Here is a 17836-nt window from a genome sequence, read left to right as displayed (position 1 = left end):
TGGAGTATTTGGTTATCTGATTTCTTGTCTTATGAACTGGTGATGTTTGAACATTTTTTTGGTAACAGCCAGTCTGACCTAGGGAATAAGATTTTTAAATCCCTACCAATGGCTTAAGCCAGTGTTAGGGCTGATTTTGCTTGAAAGGTGGCTGTTAGGTTAGGTTAAGTTGTGTATGTCAGGCTGTTATAATCTTCATCACCATATAGGTTCATACACCCCTAATTATCTGAAATCTGGTCAAAAATGTGTGTTTACTTTGACTATTAATAAAAATTCAGGATTCAAAACAAAAATTTGCTAAAGTTGGCAGAAGTGTTCCACCTATAGCTTGAAAACATGCCTTCTGATTTACAATGCAAATACAGTAATCCCTTTAAGACCCAGACGCCCAAGTCCTGGACACCCCAAGTCCCAGACATTTTGGGCTTACGTAAAAAAAAATAAATAAATAAAAAACAGATATATGTTCATCCCTACTCTAAATTTGCCGCGAGGTGACGAACAGCCGTGTTTTGGCGTGTAGTTCCGGCGACATCCACTAGAGCACCCCTGTATCTTCCCCATTTGCTGCCTACCTACCGTAGTGACTGCAAGCTCATCGCCATGGCTGCCCACATGCTCGCTTTTGTGAATTAACAGTTAATAAACTGCAATACCTCGCCACTAGACCACATGGGAATTTACAGTGTTGTACAGTGTTAAGAAATTAGAATTCAGAGTGTAAAAGGATTAAGTGCAGAATGCAACACTGGCATGCTGCAACTGGCATAGCACAAATAAGAACAGAATGTGCAGTGTTAAACAACTATAATTCACAGTGCAAAGGATGAAGTGCAGCGCAACAATGGATTACTGTACATGCTTCAAGTGCACCTTCACCACTGTCAGAGCCACAGAGGAGGCGGGTTAGCCTTCACGACGGCCACAGGCGTGTCATAAGTAACCTGTACACCGCTAAATACAGTATTTTCCTTACTTCTAATTTCTCATTCTCTGGTTACTTTTCATTTATTTTATGGTTTATGTCCCTAATTTGTGTGAATAGGGTCTTAAATAGGTGCTGTGCATGTCAAGTAGGGAGTTCTTTAGGTGGCTTTCAAAGTTCGGCTGGGCTGGGGTCTATAAGTACCTGGCCAGGGGCATTTTTCCCAAGTCCCAGACAAGACCAAGTCCCGGACATTCCTTGGACTCTATTAAGTTGGATCTTGGAGGGAATACTGTACATTTATTTGTGCTTTAAATCAATATTTATGCAAAATGGAAGTCTGTCAATGCGTGCTGACGATCTGAAAGTGAAATATCTGCTAACTTTAGCATGTTTTAGCTCTGAAACCTGATTTATTTATTAACAGTCATATTAAGCACAGATTTTTTACCATTAGGAGTGCATGAATGTGGGCATGATGAAACAAAGCTTGGGTAATCAGCAGAACCACATTTTTTTTTTTTTTATGTGTCTGACTCTGGGCAAAGGCTTCAGGGCCTATACCTCAGGGCCAGTAGCCTATCCCAAGGCCCAATAGTCCTCCTACACCTCCACATGTCACCACTTCGGCGCTAACACCCACTGTCCATATTGAATACAGTACATGCTAGGGCTGTCTCATATAGGACTGGTGTATTGGTATTAGTGGGGGTATTTTTACAACATGTCGGCAGGTAATCTGGTAGATCAGGAAAGTCCGCTTTTTATGAAATTCAAATACTTAAACTGTTCCCTGCCCCAGCCGGGATTCGAACCTGGGTCCATCAGGACTGCAGGCCGCCTCTATACTGATTCAGCCACCACCTCCCCCAATTACACAACTTAGCTGGGGATCAGTCTTGGTTTGTCTCTGGGCCTGCCGGGTTTATGACGTCATGGCCACTTCAGGCTCACGCAACCATCAACTTTTTTTTTGCTAATCTTTGAAGGATGATATCTCCAAATTTTTTTCTCTGGCCTGTCAAATTAACTGTACTATAGGCATAGGATAATTTGGCACATTTATCATCATCATCATCATCTAATCACCCAAATAAATTTACTTAAAAAAAAAAAAAAAAAAAATTGACTGTCAACCAGGCCATTCATACAACCTAATAACCTGGACAGCCTTTGTCCCCCAATGTATATCAAAGGCAGGCACTGGCAGTGTCTTCTTGCCATGCAGAGTCACCTGCTTTCAACCCTACCCATTTCCATCTATGCAGCTCACTCTCATCCATCCATCCATCCATCCATCATCCAATCCTACATTGCCCCATGAGGAGTGTAGGAGCCCGGGGCTAGGCAGTTGGTCCCGACATTTAAGATGAGAGTGACCAGCCTCACTCATCCCTGAGTGGCATTACATGAGCAATCAACCCCAACCACCCCTTGGATATAAACCTTCACCGGCTCAATCCGACTGGAGCGCAATAATTACCCACTAAACCACCAGGCGCCAAAATTTGGTTTTATGGTTACCACCCAGCATAGTAAATGGTTTCCTGGTGCAAAGGAAACCATCTGGCTTGTCACTCAGTGTAGAGTCACCCACAGGCTGAAGGAAGTGGAAAGAATGAAGGAAAGAAAGACAGAAGAGGGAGTGTAAAGTCACCTGTAGGCAGAAGGACAAGAAAGAATGAAGGAAAGAAAGACAGAAGAGAATGGAAGGAAAGAAGGATGCAGAGGAAAAGGCAGACACCCGAGAGCAGCACTACATCGAGTGAGTGGATGGTGAGCTCCCCCACCTACCACAAAGCTCACTCTCACTTTTAATAAATAACAAAATATTCTTAGTGTCTGTAGCTCCTTCTGTGGAAAATTATAAAATTTACATAAATACGCACCATACAGTGCAAGCCTGTTTTTATTACTGTACCTATACAACAAGTAACCGCTTTCAGTTCTACCCATTTCCATATAACTTATGCATCTCATTTTCACTTTTAATAACACCTAAATATTCTTAGTGTCTGTAGCCCCTTCTGTGGAAAATAATAAAATATTTAGGTAAATATACAACTGGCTGTGCCAGCCTGTCTTCTTTGTTATTGTTCACACATGGCTAGTTGCCCGATTTCATCTCTACCCTTCTCCACGTACATATCTCACTACCCTTAATAAATAACACTATCTTTAGTGCCTGTAGCTGAACATGTATTCAGTGTGAAAGTGACAGGCCTATGGTGGAATGGTAAGTAAACCAGAAACACATTTTAATTTAAAAAAATATATATATCATGTTAAAATATGAACAACTGCGTAAAGAATCACATAATGATTATACAGTACACCCTTGTTATACGATGCCTCATCATATGATATTTCACTTATACGATGTCGACATTTTAGTACCCTGCACTCATTATACGATGGGAACGATTCGCTACAACGATGGATCGTCCGCAGCTCAGTGAACGCGCGAAAGCAACTCAAACGTCCCCACACTGTCGGCGCTGGACAACACACACTTGTCCACTGGTCCAGCCTCATCAGCCAGCCCTACCCAGCCAGCCAACCCCGCCCACCCAACCAGTTCTGACAGTGATGGGTGAGGGCTGTGAGGCCCTTACTGTCCCTTAGCCTCGGAGTCGGGACAATTCATCGTCACAGCAATAACAAGACAATTCACCGTCAGGACAATTCCCCATCATTTATTTACATATCAGTTTATTTAGCAGAGAATTTTCAACAGAATAAGAAAATGTTTTGGAAGGAGGTGAAAAGGGTGCGAAAGGGAGAGTCTGGGAAGGAAGAACGAGTAAAAGCAGAGGATGGAAGGATGTTAATTGAGATGGATGCAGTAAGGAAGAGATGGGCAGAGTATTTTGAAAGATTGTTAAATGTAGAGGAGGAAAGGGTGGCTGAGATTGTGGCAGATAGAAGGGTGCAAGGAATAAATGTGTTGGGAGAGTTGAATGATTCTTTGATCACGAAGGAGGAAGTGGAGAAGGCAGTAAAGGAGATGAAAACAGGGAAAGCTGCAGGTATGGATGGGTGTGCTGTGGAATGCCTGAAGGGTGGTGGAGTGACTATTGTTGACTGGTTAGTAAGATTATTGAATGTGTGCTTTGAGAAAGGTATGGTGCCAATTGACTGGGCAAGTGCTTGTGTGGTCCCGCTGTATAAAGGCAAGGGTGATAAGTATGAATGTACTAGCTTTAGGGGTATAAGTCTGTTGAGTGTTGTAGGTAAAGTGTATGGTAGAGTGTTAATTATGAGAGTTAGAGAGGGTACAGAGGGAGTGATTAGTGATGAGCAGTGTGGCTTCAGGAGAGGGAGGGGATGCGTTGATCAGGTGTTTGCTGTGAGACAAGTGTGTGAAAAGTATTTAGCGAAAGGCAAGGATGTGTTTTGGGCATTTATGGATTTAGAGAAAGCGTATGATAGAATTGATAGGGAGGCTTTGTGGACTGTTTTAAGATTGTATGGACTTGATGGTAGGTTGCTAAAAGGGGTGAAAAGTTTTTATGTAAATAGTAGAGCGTGTGTAAGAGTGGGAAATTCTGTGAGTGATTGGTTTCCTGTGAGAGTGGGGCTGCGACACGGATGTGTGATGTCGCCTTGGTTGTTTAATATTTACATGGATGGTGTTGTAAGGGAGGTGAATGCAAGAGTTTTAGGTGGTCTGAGTCTGGTAAATGTTGATGGAGGAGAGTGGAATCTGAAGCAGCTGCTGTTTGCAGATGATACTGCACTGGTGACTGATTCAGAGGAGAGATTGAGACAGTTGGTAGAGGAGTTTGGAAGGGTGTGTGAAAGGAGGAAATTGAAAGTAAATGAGAATAAGAGTAAAGTGATGAAGTGTACGAGGTTGATAGATGGTAGGGGGATGAATATAGTTTTGAATGGTGAGATGCTTGAGGAGGTAGATTGTTTTAAATATCTAGGGTCACATGTTGCTGTGGATGGAAGAATAGATGCAGAAGTGAAGTTTAGAATAAATGAAGTAGGAAAGGTGCTGGGAGGAATGAAAAAAGTGTTTAAATGTCGTTCGCTTAGAATGGATGTAAAGAGAAGGCTGTATGAGGGTGTTGTGGTACCGACTGCGTTATATGGGGCTGAAACATGGAATATGGGTGTAGCAGAGAGGAAAAGTTTGAATGTAATGGAGATGAGATGTCTGAGGAGTATGTGTGGAGTGACGCGTATGGATCGAGTGCGAAATGATGAAGTGCGAAGGAGAACTGGAGTTGTTCGGGAGATGGCTGGTAGAGTTGAGCAGAGGGTGTTGCAATGGTTTGGGCATATGGAGAGAATGGATAATGAGCGACTGGTGAAAAAGATAACTAGATCTGATGTGAGAGGTGTAAGACTGAGAGGAAGACCACGAATAGGATGGATGGACAGTGTGAAGAGAGCGCTGGATGCGAGAGGGATGTCCGTTGAGAAAGGAAGGGTGGCTGTGCGTGACAGAAATAAATGGAGAGAAATTGTGAATGAATAAGTGATGACGCAGCCCTGAGGGGATATTCTCCCGCATTTGGTCTGATCAGCTAGTCAGGTCAGGTGCAGGTAAGGGGATGGGTCTGTTATGATGTGGCAGGGGTAAACCAGTTCTGCTGTCGGGCCCTGCTGTGGATGTCACTGCTTGCATTGCGCAGTTGACCCTTGTGCGGTGTGATGCGGTGAGGATCTGTCCGTTCTCCCCTTTGGGGCTAAGATGCGAATGAATGTGTTTGAATGGATGAGTAAATGGAGAGTGAGTCGTCCTGTCTCGGCTACCTCCCTTTCCTTGGGGGAAGCAGCCTAGGTATATAGATAGATAGATAGATTATTTAGCAAGTACACTAGTTTTTGAATTATATGAGTTATAAAAGTGATGGTGGTTTATTGTTTTTAAAATAAATGTAAAATATGGCAACAAATAATGGGTATTAACTTAAAAAATATAAATATATTGAAAAGCGAATCATGCATTTTACGATCTTTCCTTCATCAGTTAACATAAGGCTACATACAAGACATTGGCATTTATATAAATGCCTAATGACCTTAAGTGAACGATCGACATACTCTGGAATTATACGAATAATCTTCATATTACATCTATATAAAGGTTTTGGGACAATTTGCCATCAAGTGAATTCGCCATCACAACAATACCAAGACAATTTGCCGTTAGGACTCTTCGCCGTCAGGACAATTCCCCATCGTTTATTTACTATCTATCTATCTATCTAATCCCAGACGCCATAATCCCGTAAAGGGTGGCCATTTGACTCTGAGTTATTTGTTTTACGGGGAGGGGCATTAACCCTCCACCAACCCACTTGTTGACACGTACGGAGCACGTATGGTTTGGTTATATGGTTACCACCCAGTGTTGTAAATGGTTTCTTGGCTTACAGGAAACCATTTGGCTTGTCACTCAATGTAAAGCCACCTGTAACGGAAAGAAAAGCAATAATATGTGACAGGAATGATGATAATTTACATATCAGTTTATTTAGCACGTACACTAGCTTTTGAATACTTGTACCTCTTCAAAGTCATTTTAAAATATACCAGGATGTTGTAGTACCTATCTATCTATCTACTGCCAGACGCCTTACTCCCTTATACGGGGTGGCCACAAACAAATGACCTCCACGTCACTCTATCCCCCGCCATTTCACTGCCCCGCTCCCAATTCACACCACCCCCTTCTCACATACCTCTCCACTCCATCCCTCTATCTCATCCTTGGCCTTCCCCTCCCTCTCTCCCCCTCCACCTCTCTCACATACACTCTCCTCGTCAGTCTCTCACTCTCCATCCTCTCCACATGGCCAAACCACCTCAGTGTGTTTCTCCTAATGATTCCTACCAATGGATATTAATGAAGTTAGCTATGGGTGATGCTAGAATATCATTCAAGCTATGGGTGACGCTAGAATATAATTCAAAGTCAACTACAGCGAGTTAGAAACAAGTTATTGTCTAAAAGTGCAACTTATAACTGTTATCCAAAGCCTATGCTATTGAATGAACATAGACTTTGATAGATCCCCCTGAAAATTAGGTATTAAAGTATCAATTAATCAATAATAAGTATATTTACAGAATGAAGAGGAATCGTCCAGCATGCAAACTGTCCTGACGGGGAACTGTCCATATTTCAACAGCGAATTGTCTGACAGCGAACTGACTTCACGGCGAATTGTCTTGGAACCACATCAACAACCCTACTTGCTTCAGTAAAGGTAGGAACTACTACATACTGTCATTTTCATGTTTTTTCCTCTTTATTCATTATTAATGTGTTACTTTAAACATAAGGATATTTCATGTATGTGAGTGCTAAAGTGTGTGTATGTGAGAGTTTAGGCAGGTCTGGAAATGTATCCCCATTGACTCCATGTTATAATGGGCTCGATATATGATGGGATTTTCGGGAATGGAACCCCATCGTATAACACGTATAATGATGACCATCGAAAAACTGGTATCAACAGGATTTGCGTTTTGACAGTATCTTAAGAGACAGGCCTATGGTGGAATGGTATGGGTAAAGGAAACTCATTTTTAATCATTAAGAATCATGTTAACATAATATATGAATGGCTGTGTAAGAATTACATGGTGATTACATATAAGCAATCATCGAAAAATCAATATCAACATGATTTGCATGTTGATGGAATCTTAGGAATGTAACTCCTGTTGATAATGAGAGAGACCTGTATACAGTACACAACCATAAATATATTTAAAAACTTACGGAATCAGCTGTAGCCTCTTTGTTGACAGGTCCGCTAAAACCATGGGTCCCAGGAGGAGGCACAGTTCAGAACGGAATATCAACACAGCGATGCCGCAAGCCCATATAAATTTGCTGTGTTTCTGCTCCAGCCAATATGAGAAGGCAAATAAGGCTGGAAAAAGAATAATATGAGTGAGGTTACCTCTACACATTACAATTTTCTTGCCTATGTCATATATTGCAAAATATAATTTAGTTCATAATTATAGTAGATCCTCTCTATATCAAACTCCAAAATGACAGGTTTCAGATTCATCAAATGCCTCAGAGCCCATCAAACTTTCACTGGCTATACAGAATGATGGTCAATAAATGAGGTGCATCACGCAGCTCTTCCAAACCATTCCACGCATGTGGGGTGACTCAAAACAGTTGCCAAGGTTGGTGGCAGTTTCTCCCACCCAAGTGAGTTAAGTTGGAGACCTGCTGGGCGGAATAGGAGACAAGCTGGGCAACTGGGCTATTTCTGGACTACTTCTGATAGGACAGGCAGGACCTGAATCTGTACACACACAGTATCACACATGATCAACCTCAGTCTCGTCATGTCTTTCGTTGCGTTCAGACAACTTGTAACCACTTGTAATCCATTAGCATGTAAGTATGTTGTATGTTCTACCAGTAGTCTTTAAGTGCTCTAAGTAGGGCATACGTGATCTAAATCCTTACCTAGTTCTGATCTAGTTCAAATTCTGTTGACATAGTCTTTTTCATGAGGGAGAGCTAGGAGCAGGCCAACTTGCTGCCCCAGAGACAAGGCAGGCATGATGGAAGCAAGATCTGTGTTCAAATTCTATAAATACATATCTGGTTAGTACTTGGATGGGTGACCGCCTGGGAACACCAGATGCTGTTGGCATCCCTACGTCAAGTGGGGTTGGTGGAGGATTAGTGCCCCTCCCTGTAAAACAATTAACTCTAAGTCCTTGGCCACCCCGTCTGGGATACATGGCGTCTGGCAATGAATGAATGAATGAATGAAATAATCACCCAAGAGTTTGAGTTACCCTGCAACAACGAGTGGTGGATCAACAATTGGCGCACCAATTACATCAGGTTACAAACAGCGTTCATGTCTCACTTTGCCAAGTGTTTTTCCACTGTGCCTGCGAAGAATGGTTTCTACTAAAAATCTCCCAGCACTTCTTCTTTTGGGAAAGCAGGAGAAAGCTTTCCAATGCTGAAAGGAGTGAGGTGACTGAAGCCCACAAGATAGGCACAAGATGGGCCAATCTCATGTGCAAGTATGAGCTGAAAAAGATGACCCTTCATGTCATCCTGAAGGCTAAAGATAAAACAGAGAAAACAATGAAGAAAATGGAAAGTCAGAAGAAGAGGAAGGGTGTGTTCAGGACCAGGGAGCTGCCAAACGAAAAGCCAGATGAAGTTGTGTATAAGTGGTGCACGCTTATGGGTGGAGAGTGTCCCTGTTCATGGGCTGGACATCCAACATGCAGCACAGAGGCTTGCAGCACACCTTGGAATAGAAGATTTCAAGTATAGAAACAACTGGCTTTGGAGGATCAGGAGGACCCATGGCATTGTTAAACGAGCCATAACTGGGGAGATGCTCAGTGCCAATGTTAATGCTGTGGAGCCATTTGTTCAGCATCTTCAGAGCTGATGGAGGAGGAAGGCTGGCATGAGTTCCAAATTTACAAGGTGGACAAAACTGGGCACTTCTGGCATGTTCTTCCTCAAAACACCAAGGTTTCCAAAGATACTGAAAGCACTCCAGTGCATAAAACAATGAATGAGTGGCTCTCCATTCTGGCCTGTGCCAATGCTGATGGTTATCATAACCTACAGCCATACTAGGTAAGAACATGTGGCCTAGGCCACACAGGGACATCATAGCCAAGATTCCTGTGGAGTACCACAGGAACAAGCCTGCCTGGTTTACCCAGGATATCATTAATGACTGGTTTCACCACAGCTTTGACTCTTCTGCGATGCAACACCAAACAAGGTATGGCATCAGTCCTAATGAAATAAAGACAGTGCTATTATTCGACAATACTCCAATCCATCCTTCCAACATCCAACTGTGCAGCAATGATGGACAAATCAAAGCCTCGTTCTTGCCATGTAACACCACTGTCATGATTCACCCCATGGACCAAAGAGTCATAGAGAGTGCCAAGAGGCACAACAGAAACCTGTACCTGCAACAACGCCTCACTGCTACTGAGGATGGGATAAATCTGGATGACTATGAAGACACAAGAGGTGAGAAAATCCAGCCGAATTTCAAGAACTACACCATTAAGGATGCCATCTTCAGCTGCACAGTGGCACAGAAAAAAGTGCCACTTACCATGCTCAGGATGGGTAGGGCAAACTCCTCAAAACCTTTAAGACTCAAGTACAACAGTATGATTTTGAGGGGTTTAAGCCACTGAGGATGGCAGAATTGCTAGCAGTTGCTGGGCAGGGGAACCTTGCTGAGGAGGACCTGCAGGAGTGGCTGGATGAGAATGCTAGTGTGCCTGGCTACCATCACCAGACAAAGGAGGAGACTGTGGCAGATCTATAGGAAGACTGGACAACAGCAAAAAAGGAAGCTGAGGAGGAGATGCCTGGACCATCTCTTACTGCAGACACTGATGCTGTAGACACAATCCTGACTATCATAGACATAGCTGGAGGACCTCTTGCTCAACATAATGAGGTTTTGTGGTCCATTAGGCTGGAGCTAATGCTGCAGCGGCAACCAAAGAAGATTCAGCCTAAGATCTCCCAGCTTTTAAACTCTGTGTCCTCTCCTGCTGCCAAGAGGAACCACGCAGAGTCAAAGACCTCCGCTGTGTCTGTAGCATTAACCCCTAAAGTACACAATTCGCTCAGCAGGTCTGTCCCTCCAGCCGCAAAACAGGACCGATTTTTCAACGTTCACCAGAGTAAAAATTTTTCTTCCACATTTCAAGAGACTGAATTTAAACACCTGAAAATGTATGTTCCTGCCCGACTGGCCAAATAGTTATCGCAGTCGCCCGTCAAAGTTTAAAAAAAGTTACCAATCCCCCATGGGTGAAAATGGAAAAACTACAGAAAACAGTGGCATACTGAGGGGGGTGGCATGTGGCCATGGCCCCCCCTTTTTGACCATTTTGCATATATATATATATATATATATATAGTTTATTAGTTTATTACAGTTGTGAAGTTGTTTGATCGAAATGTGAGTGCTTGAATTTTAGTAGCATAAGCTTACTGGAGAGACTGAATCAATCTCTCCAGTAACTCAGTGGTACAGAGCACTTAAAAATGACTTTAGAATATGCTATATTTATGTCATATACCCATTCCATATGGCCTCAAAATGATTATAAAATTGGCCAAAATGCAAAGTTTTCTGGGGGGGGGGGCTTACAGCACCCCCCCCCTCCAACCCCCCAGCTGTACAGGCTCACTGCGCTCGCCAAAGTCACAGGCTGCACAGTTAAAAAGAAAAAAAGAAAAAAAAAAGCCCCCCCCCCCTCTTCACCTTTCTGGGTTTGCCACTGACAGAAAATGCATTATTTACAGTAAATAATTATATATACGTTGGGTCTGGTTAGTACTTGGATGGGTGACCGCCTGGGAACACCAGATGCTGTTGGCATCCCTACGTGTCAAGTGGGGTTGGTGGAGGATTAGTGCCCCTCCCTGTAAAACAATTAACTCTAAGCCGTTGGCCACCCCGTTTGGGATACATGGCGACTGGCAATGAATGATGAATGAATGAATTATATATACATAACTAATGTCAAAGTGAAATGTTCCCTAGACATGAAACGTCAGTGTGGCATATGTCCATAGCAAAAACAAAACAAGCCAGGCGAAAAGTGGAGGTGGAGTGTGTATGGCTGGAGGGGGGGGAGGAGGATGGAGGGATGGGGGAGGAGGGAGAGGGGAGGAGGGAGAGGGGAGGAGGGAGAGGGGAGGAGGGTTGCTATGCACACACACTGCTGTAGGAGGTATGTTGGGGTATGGTTGGTTGGGAGGGGACAATGTGGAGATGACGCAGTGGGGCTGAGAGAGGTAAAGTGACGATGGTGGGAGGGGGTTCCTTCTCCCCCACCGTAGGGGGCCAATCACACCATACCACCCCAGACACTCTAGCTCTCATTGGTCTGATCCTATATACATCACCAAAGGGGCGGAGCTACCCTTCCCCAGTTTTCTGTGTGTCTTTATTGATCGTGAGGGATAGGCTGGTGTGTCAAATTACACAAAAGCACGATCATGCGGCATCAGTCTTGAGGGGTTAAACTCTTCAGCCATCCTCCACATGGCCTCAGGATCCAGCACTACTGCCTCCATGACCCTAACCCCCAACACCTAAGGACTCTATTCCAAACCCGACACTATTCCAAACCCAACACCAGAGCCACCAGAAGTCATCTTTGCCAAGAGTGACAGTTCACTTAGTGTATAGTCTACAAGATGAGTGGAAGTGTAAGCAGTGCAAAGCTATGTATGAGGTCTGTTCAGAAAGTATCTGACTATAAGCTCTAAAAAAAATAAATAGCTAACCTGTTGAGCTAGGACATTAATCTTCCTCAAAGTTGTAGACCCCTTCTGACTTGTCATACACAGCCAAGCATTCTTTCCACTGCCTGAAATATTTTTCAAGGTCGGTTTTCAATATCTTCTGAGGCGCTTCGCTTCACTGGTCGTGATCTCCTCTTTCATCTCAAATCAGGAACCATTCAGCGGAGTTTTCAGCTTGGGGAAAAACCAAAAGTCGCACAGAGCCATGCCTGGTGAGTAGCGAGCCTGCCGGACCTGTGGGATGTCCTGCTTGACCAAAACTTCTTGAATCAGTTGAGAATAATGGGCAGGGATGTTGTCATGATGCAACTTCCAACTTGCCACTTTCCAAAGATCCGGTCTCTTCCACCAAACTGCGTCACAAAGACAAACGGATAACGTAGAGGTTGTAATGTCTGCTGACATTCTGACCTGGTGCATATTCATGATGCACAACACCATGGTAGTTGAAAAAAAAAATATCAACGTGCATGTACATTTCACCTTGTTGCAGACCTCTCATGATTTTTTTTGGCGGAAGCAACCCTGCATGCTTCCGCTGGGCCAACTATGCTTCGGTTTCTGGGTCATACACATACAGTCAAGTCTTACCTCCAGTGATAACAGTCTTCAAAAAGCTCGGATTGTGATCTGCACGCTCAAACATGTCTTGAGCAACGGTCATCCAAGAGAAAATATGACAAATGCAACGACGCACCTGCGGGAGACACCGAAAACTAACTCTGAAAAATGATTCAAGCAGTGAAAAGAACACTGGACTATGTGTCAAGTCAGAAAGGGCCTACTTTGAGGGGGATTAGTGTCCTAGTTCAACAGGTTACCTACTTATTTTTCTAGAGCCTAAGGTCATATACTTTCAGAACAGACCTCATATATAAGTACAGGTATACCTTGATATATGATACCCCTGGATGCAATACGCTGGCTTACCGATGGAGGTACAAATACCACCATACCCCGCTGGATGATGGCAACACCCTGGTTTAACGATGGGCCCTCCAAGGTCACGTCCACGGGCGATAGGCCAAAATTTTGAATCACACGCATTCCTGCAGCCAGTTGAGCCTGCCCACCTCCCAGGATGTGCAGAAATGCTCGCGCGCCCCCACAGTCATCACTCACCCAGTGCTCATCCATGTCATTCTTCTCGCACCGGCCATTCCTGAGTGAGGAACTCTCTTATGCTTGCCCACCCTGGATCAGGTTGCATCACCAACGTTAAGCAAGCCGCTACTATAGTGCATCGTAACTAAGTACATGCAGTGCCGTGAGTTGAGCAGTGACACTAATCATGTGTGGAGTGCAATTTTGTGTGAATTTTGGCCTAAATATGTGTGATTACAGTATGTCTGGTAAGGACGCTGCACATGGTGGGGCGAGTGGTGGTGCTAGTGGAGACCCTAGTCAGAGTGGTAAGCAACCTACTAGTGTTAGTACTGGTGACGTTCCCACGAAGCATGCTCGTAAAACTGAGTCCCTGGAAGCGAAACTAGATATTCTTAACCCCTAAAGACCGCAATTATTTCAGGCAGGGTACCTCCCACAACTGCAACTTGGGGGTGTTTTGGTGACTTTCACCAAGGGCAAATTGATTGTGTTCTGGCTAAAGAAGAAGAATTTACATACCTGATAACACAATCCGCACCCCCGTAGGCCAAATGGTTACCGCACAATCGCGCGTAAATGTTTAAAAAAAAGTTTATAATAGTTACCCCTCGGAAACACTCTAAAAAATGAACATTTTGATAACTACATATTATTCTTCTTGCAACAGGACATTTCAAAGTGTTCTGTCACACCAACCATGAAAACAGGTGTATGTAAGTGTGGGGAGATTAGTAGCCTGTGGGGAGGTAAAGTAGGCTGTGAGTAGTAGGCCTATACAGTAGATACGGGGGTTGGAAAAATAACCAACTTTTCCCATGAAAAGAAAGCACTCTATTGTGTTCTGCAATATCTTGGCAGCCTGATACCCCTGGGGGGTCTGCAGGGGGTGGGAGGGTGGTAAGGGACAAGGAGGGAGGGATGGGGTGGGGTTCAGGGGGACACAAGGCTAGCAGGGTGGGAGGAGGGGGAAGAGTGGGTGGGAAGGGACACAGGTGGTGGTGGAAGGAGAGATGCAGGTGCATGGAGTGGTGGGAGGGTGATAGGGGAAAAGGAGGGAATGAGGGAGTGGGGTGGAGGGTGGCATGGGGGTGGCCCAGAGGCGGGGGGGTGCCTCCCCACTGCCCGGGTTGGTCCGATCCCCCCTCATGCCACTCAGGGGTGGGTTCTCATTGGCTTGAAGCCATGTACATCATAATCGGGGTGAAAGAAGAGCTCCACAGTTTTTTATGGGCCCCGCTCAATTGACGTGATTAGGTATTTTGGCATAAAACTCAAATCACATCAACTGATGTGATTAGGACTTTAGGGGATAAGCTCCACAACAAAGGCGAGGGTGCATGTGCAATTGCCTTGGCTCTCCACCTGGCCCAGTCGACTGTCTCCACCATTACCAAGAAGGGGGAAACCATTAAGGCCGCCACTTGGGAAGTTGCAACCTTATATGCCTACCATATCACCCGCTAGAAACAGCCTGCAATGGAGGAGCTGGAGTGGATGCTCTGCATGTGGGTGGAGGACCAGAACAGAAGGAAGGCACCCATGAGTCAGGAGATTATTTGCACTAAGGCTCTCTCATTATGGGAGGAAATTAAGGTGAGGCGGAATCTTGATGATAGCGATACATTTAAGGCCAGCCATTGGTGATTTGACTGTTTGAAGAGGCACGCTAATCTGCACCATGTGAAGATGTATCATGAGGTGGCAATTGTGGATATGGTGATGGCAGCAGCGTTTCCTGACAAGCTGAAACGCATCATCACAAAGGGGTGGCTACAGTACAAAGCAGGTGTTGAATTTTGACTAGACTGGGCTCATTTGGAAAAGAATGTCCTCAAAGACATTCCTTGCAACAAAGGGAAAGTCTACGACAGGGTTCGAGGCCTCGAAGGACCGGCTTACACTCCTGCTGGGGGGCAACGTTGAGGGTGACCTCACGTTGAAGCCACTCCATGTCTACCACTCCGAGAACCCCAGGGCTCTGGTGGGGTATGTGAAGGAAAATTTAGGGGTGATTTGGAAGTCTAACAAGAAGGCCTGGCTGACTTTCGACATCTGTTCGTCCTATTTTCACTCCTACCTCTCTTGTGTCCTCAAGAGGTACGCCTCCAGAGAGAATTTGGAGAACAGATTTCTCGTGGTGGTAGACAACGCGCATAGCCACCCTCCCACGATGAAGGAATGGGCAAGCAACACTGAAGTGGTGTTCCTGTTCCCCAACACCATGTCATTGTTGCATTCCATGGACCAAGGGATAATTGCGACGTTCAAGGCGTACTACCTCTGCCGCAGTATGTAGCAGTTGGCGAGGGTCTGTGACAGTGATGATAAGACGACAATGCAAATGTTCTGGAAAGGCTACATTATAAGCCACGCCACAGAGAACATCACTGCAGCGTGGCGGGAAGTTAGCCAGCCCACCATGAACAGTGTGTGGTGGTAGCTGTGGCAGGAGTGCATACAATCCATCACTGGTTTCCCCAAGGGTGTGTAAACTCCGTCGGTGCAGCGGTTGTAGCAAGAAATAGTTGAACTGTCGTGCGAGACGGGCTTTGAAGAGGTTGACGAGGAGGGTGTGGAGGAGGTCCTGGAAAGCCACAGGGAGAGCTCAGCAATGAGGAGCTCTTCAATATGGAGATTCAGTGGCAGGCATACCAGGAGGTGCAAGAGGAGGAGGTCGTCCCTGAGGTGTGAGCCCTCAACATGAACATTCTGAGGAAGATGGTGACCAGGCTGAATGAGGTCATTGCACTTATGCACATACATGACCCTCTCCCAGGACGAAGCAGGGACACAGCTGGTCGGCTGGAGGAGGGGACGAAGGTGTGCAGGATGATGCTGGGGAAAAGAAAAGGATGGCCAGGCAGACTACAATCACTGCCTTCTTCAAACAGGTCCCCACCATGCCAGCAACCCACAGAGGATATCCCCAGCCCTTGACCAGCAGAGCATCTCCCAAGCCTTCAACCAGCAGAACATTTCCCCAGCCAATGACCAGCGGAGAAACACCCAGGTTCTCCTCCTGCTGAGGACGTGCACGGCCCCTAGTGCTGGACCTCACCTCCAGCTGATCCTCGTCTCATGTGTCACCTGTGCCTCCACTACAGCACTCCATCACTCCATCGCTGCCTTCCTCGCCCCAGCCTCCATCTCCCTCACCACTTCAGCCACTACCTCTGTCTCCCTCACCACAACATGAGCCACCGCATATGCCTCCATCACTACCTCATCAGTCATCGCAGCGGTATCCCTTGCCACCTCACCGGTCATTGCAGCTGTCTCCCTCACCACCTCCTCTGTCATCACATTGCACTCCATCGCCACCTCCAGAGCCATCACATCGCACCCCATCACCACCGCCTAAGTCATCACATCGCACCCAATCTCCACCACCTGAGTCATCACATCACATACCCACTGCCACCCCCACAGCCAGTGCACGTCTCCCACTGAAATCACCCCACCTCGCCAGGTTTTCCCCGCTTCTGACCCTCCCCCAGACATGGGGTTTGAGGGCTTTAAGGAGGATGAGTGAGTGCTAGGGAGCACCCCATGTCCCCTAGCCTCGGGTGGGATAGTAAGAATGACAACCAGGACTGGACATGGACTTATAAGAAGTAAGTGATGACAAGTGTATGATATTTTCTAACCTATTTTTTATGATTTTCAGATTGTGTTTGTTGGTTTTAGTGAGTTATTTACAGGTCTTATGCTTAGGTTAGCTTCTTTTACAGCTGTTAGGCCATTTTGATTGGCTTTAAACTTGTTTTGGGCTTATTTGGGTGGGTTTTGGACTTGGTTGGGGGGGGAACCCAATCCTGAAAAATGCAAACCCTATACTTTACATGTTAAACCCACCCCCGATATACGTTACCCCACCTAGCGAAGGGTTTTTACCTAATCAATCGCATTGTTAAACTGGGGTATACCTGTACTGCGTGCAATGTATGCATTTCCTACCAATTTTACTCCAACCTAGCCTGAAACTGCCCTCTCCACATCATGACTGCTGAACTGTAATAACAGATTACAGTAATATTGTACTAGTCATGAAGAATTGCTATGACAAGAATATTAATAAGCCAGTGTGGGGCAAAATTATGGGCCAAGTTAGTGTAAAATGGGTATAGTTTTCATTTTTGGTACTAGAATGATACTGTACCCATTTATTTTCAAGCATGTGCTTGAATTCCCACCTGAGGGGAGGGGACAATTGGATTTGTTGAACTCTCAGCTTTATCAGACCAGGCTTTCCCTCAGTTTGTTTGATACAATGAGGGTCTACTGTACTCTATGAATTACACTGTTAGTACTCTATAAATGCACTGCATATTTTAGTAACATTAGTTGCTGTATCAAAAAATCATCTCAGGTTAACCAGGACAAATCACACTGTTTCCAGTCCACCAACTCGAAGGACCTCTCCTAAACTAATTAAAGCCATCTAAAGGAAAAAAAAAAAAGTTAAAATACAGTTCAGC

At 45.1% G+C, this 17836-nt stretch overlaps 1 protein-coding gene across 1 annotated transcript in view; it reads right to left on the bottom strand.

Annotated features, from left to right (window-relative positions):
* Alg12 (Alg12 alpha-1,6-mannosyltransferase) overlaps positions 1 to 17836 on the bottom strand; it is a 261057-nt gene that overhangs the window by 171168 nt on the left and 72053 nt on the right. Inside the window, exon 4 of the mRNA XM_080283639.1 lies at positions 7674 to 7827. Within this exon, the coding sequence (XP_080139765.1) occupies positions 7674 to 7827 (154 nt within the window). The remainder of the gene's footprint in view (positions 1 to 7673; positions 7828 to 17836) is intronic.

This window comes from Coenobita brevimanus, chromosome 98, assembly GCF_032717465.1.
Source record: "Coenobita brevimanus isolate Jiangsu-jjx chromosome 98, ASM3271746v2, whole genome shotgun sequence".
Classification (NCBI taxonomy): Eukaryota; Metazoa; Arthropoda; class Malacostraca; order Decapoda; family Coenobitidae; genus Coenobita; species Coenobita brevimanus.
The sequence above is the reverse complement of the archived record's forward strand: the minus strand, read 5'-3'. Positions and strand labels throughout refer to the sequence as shown.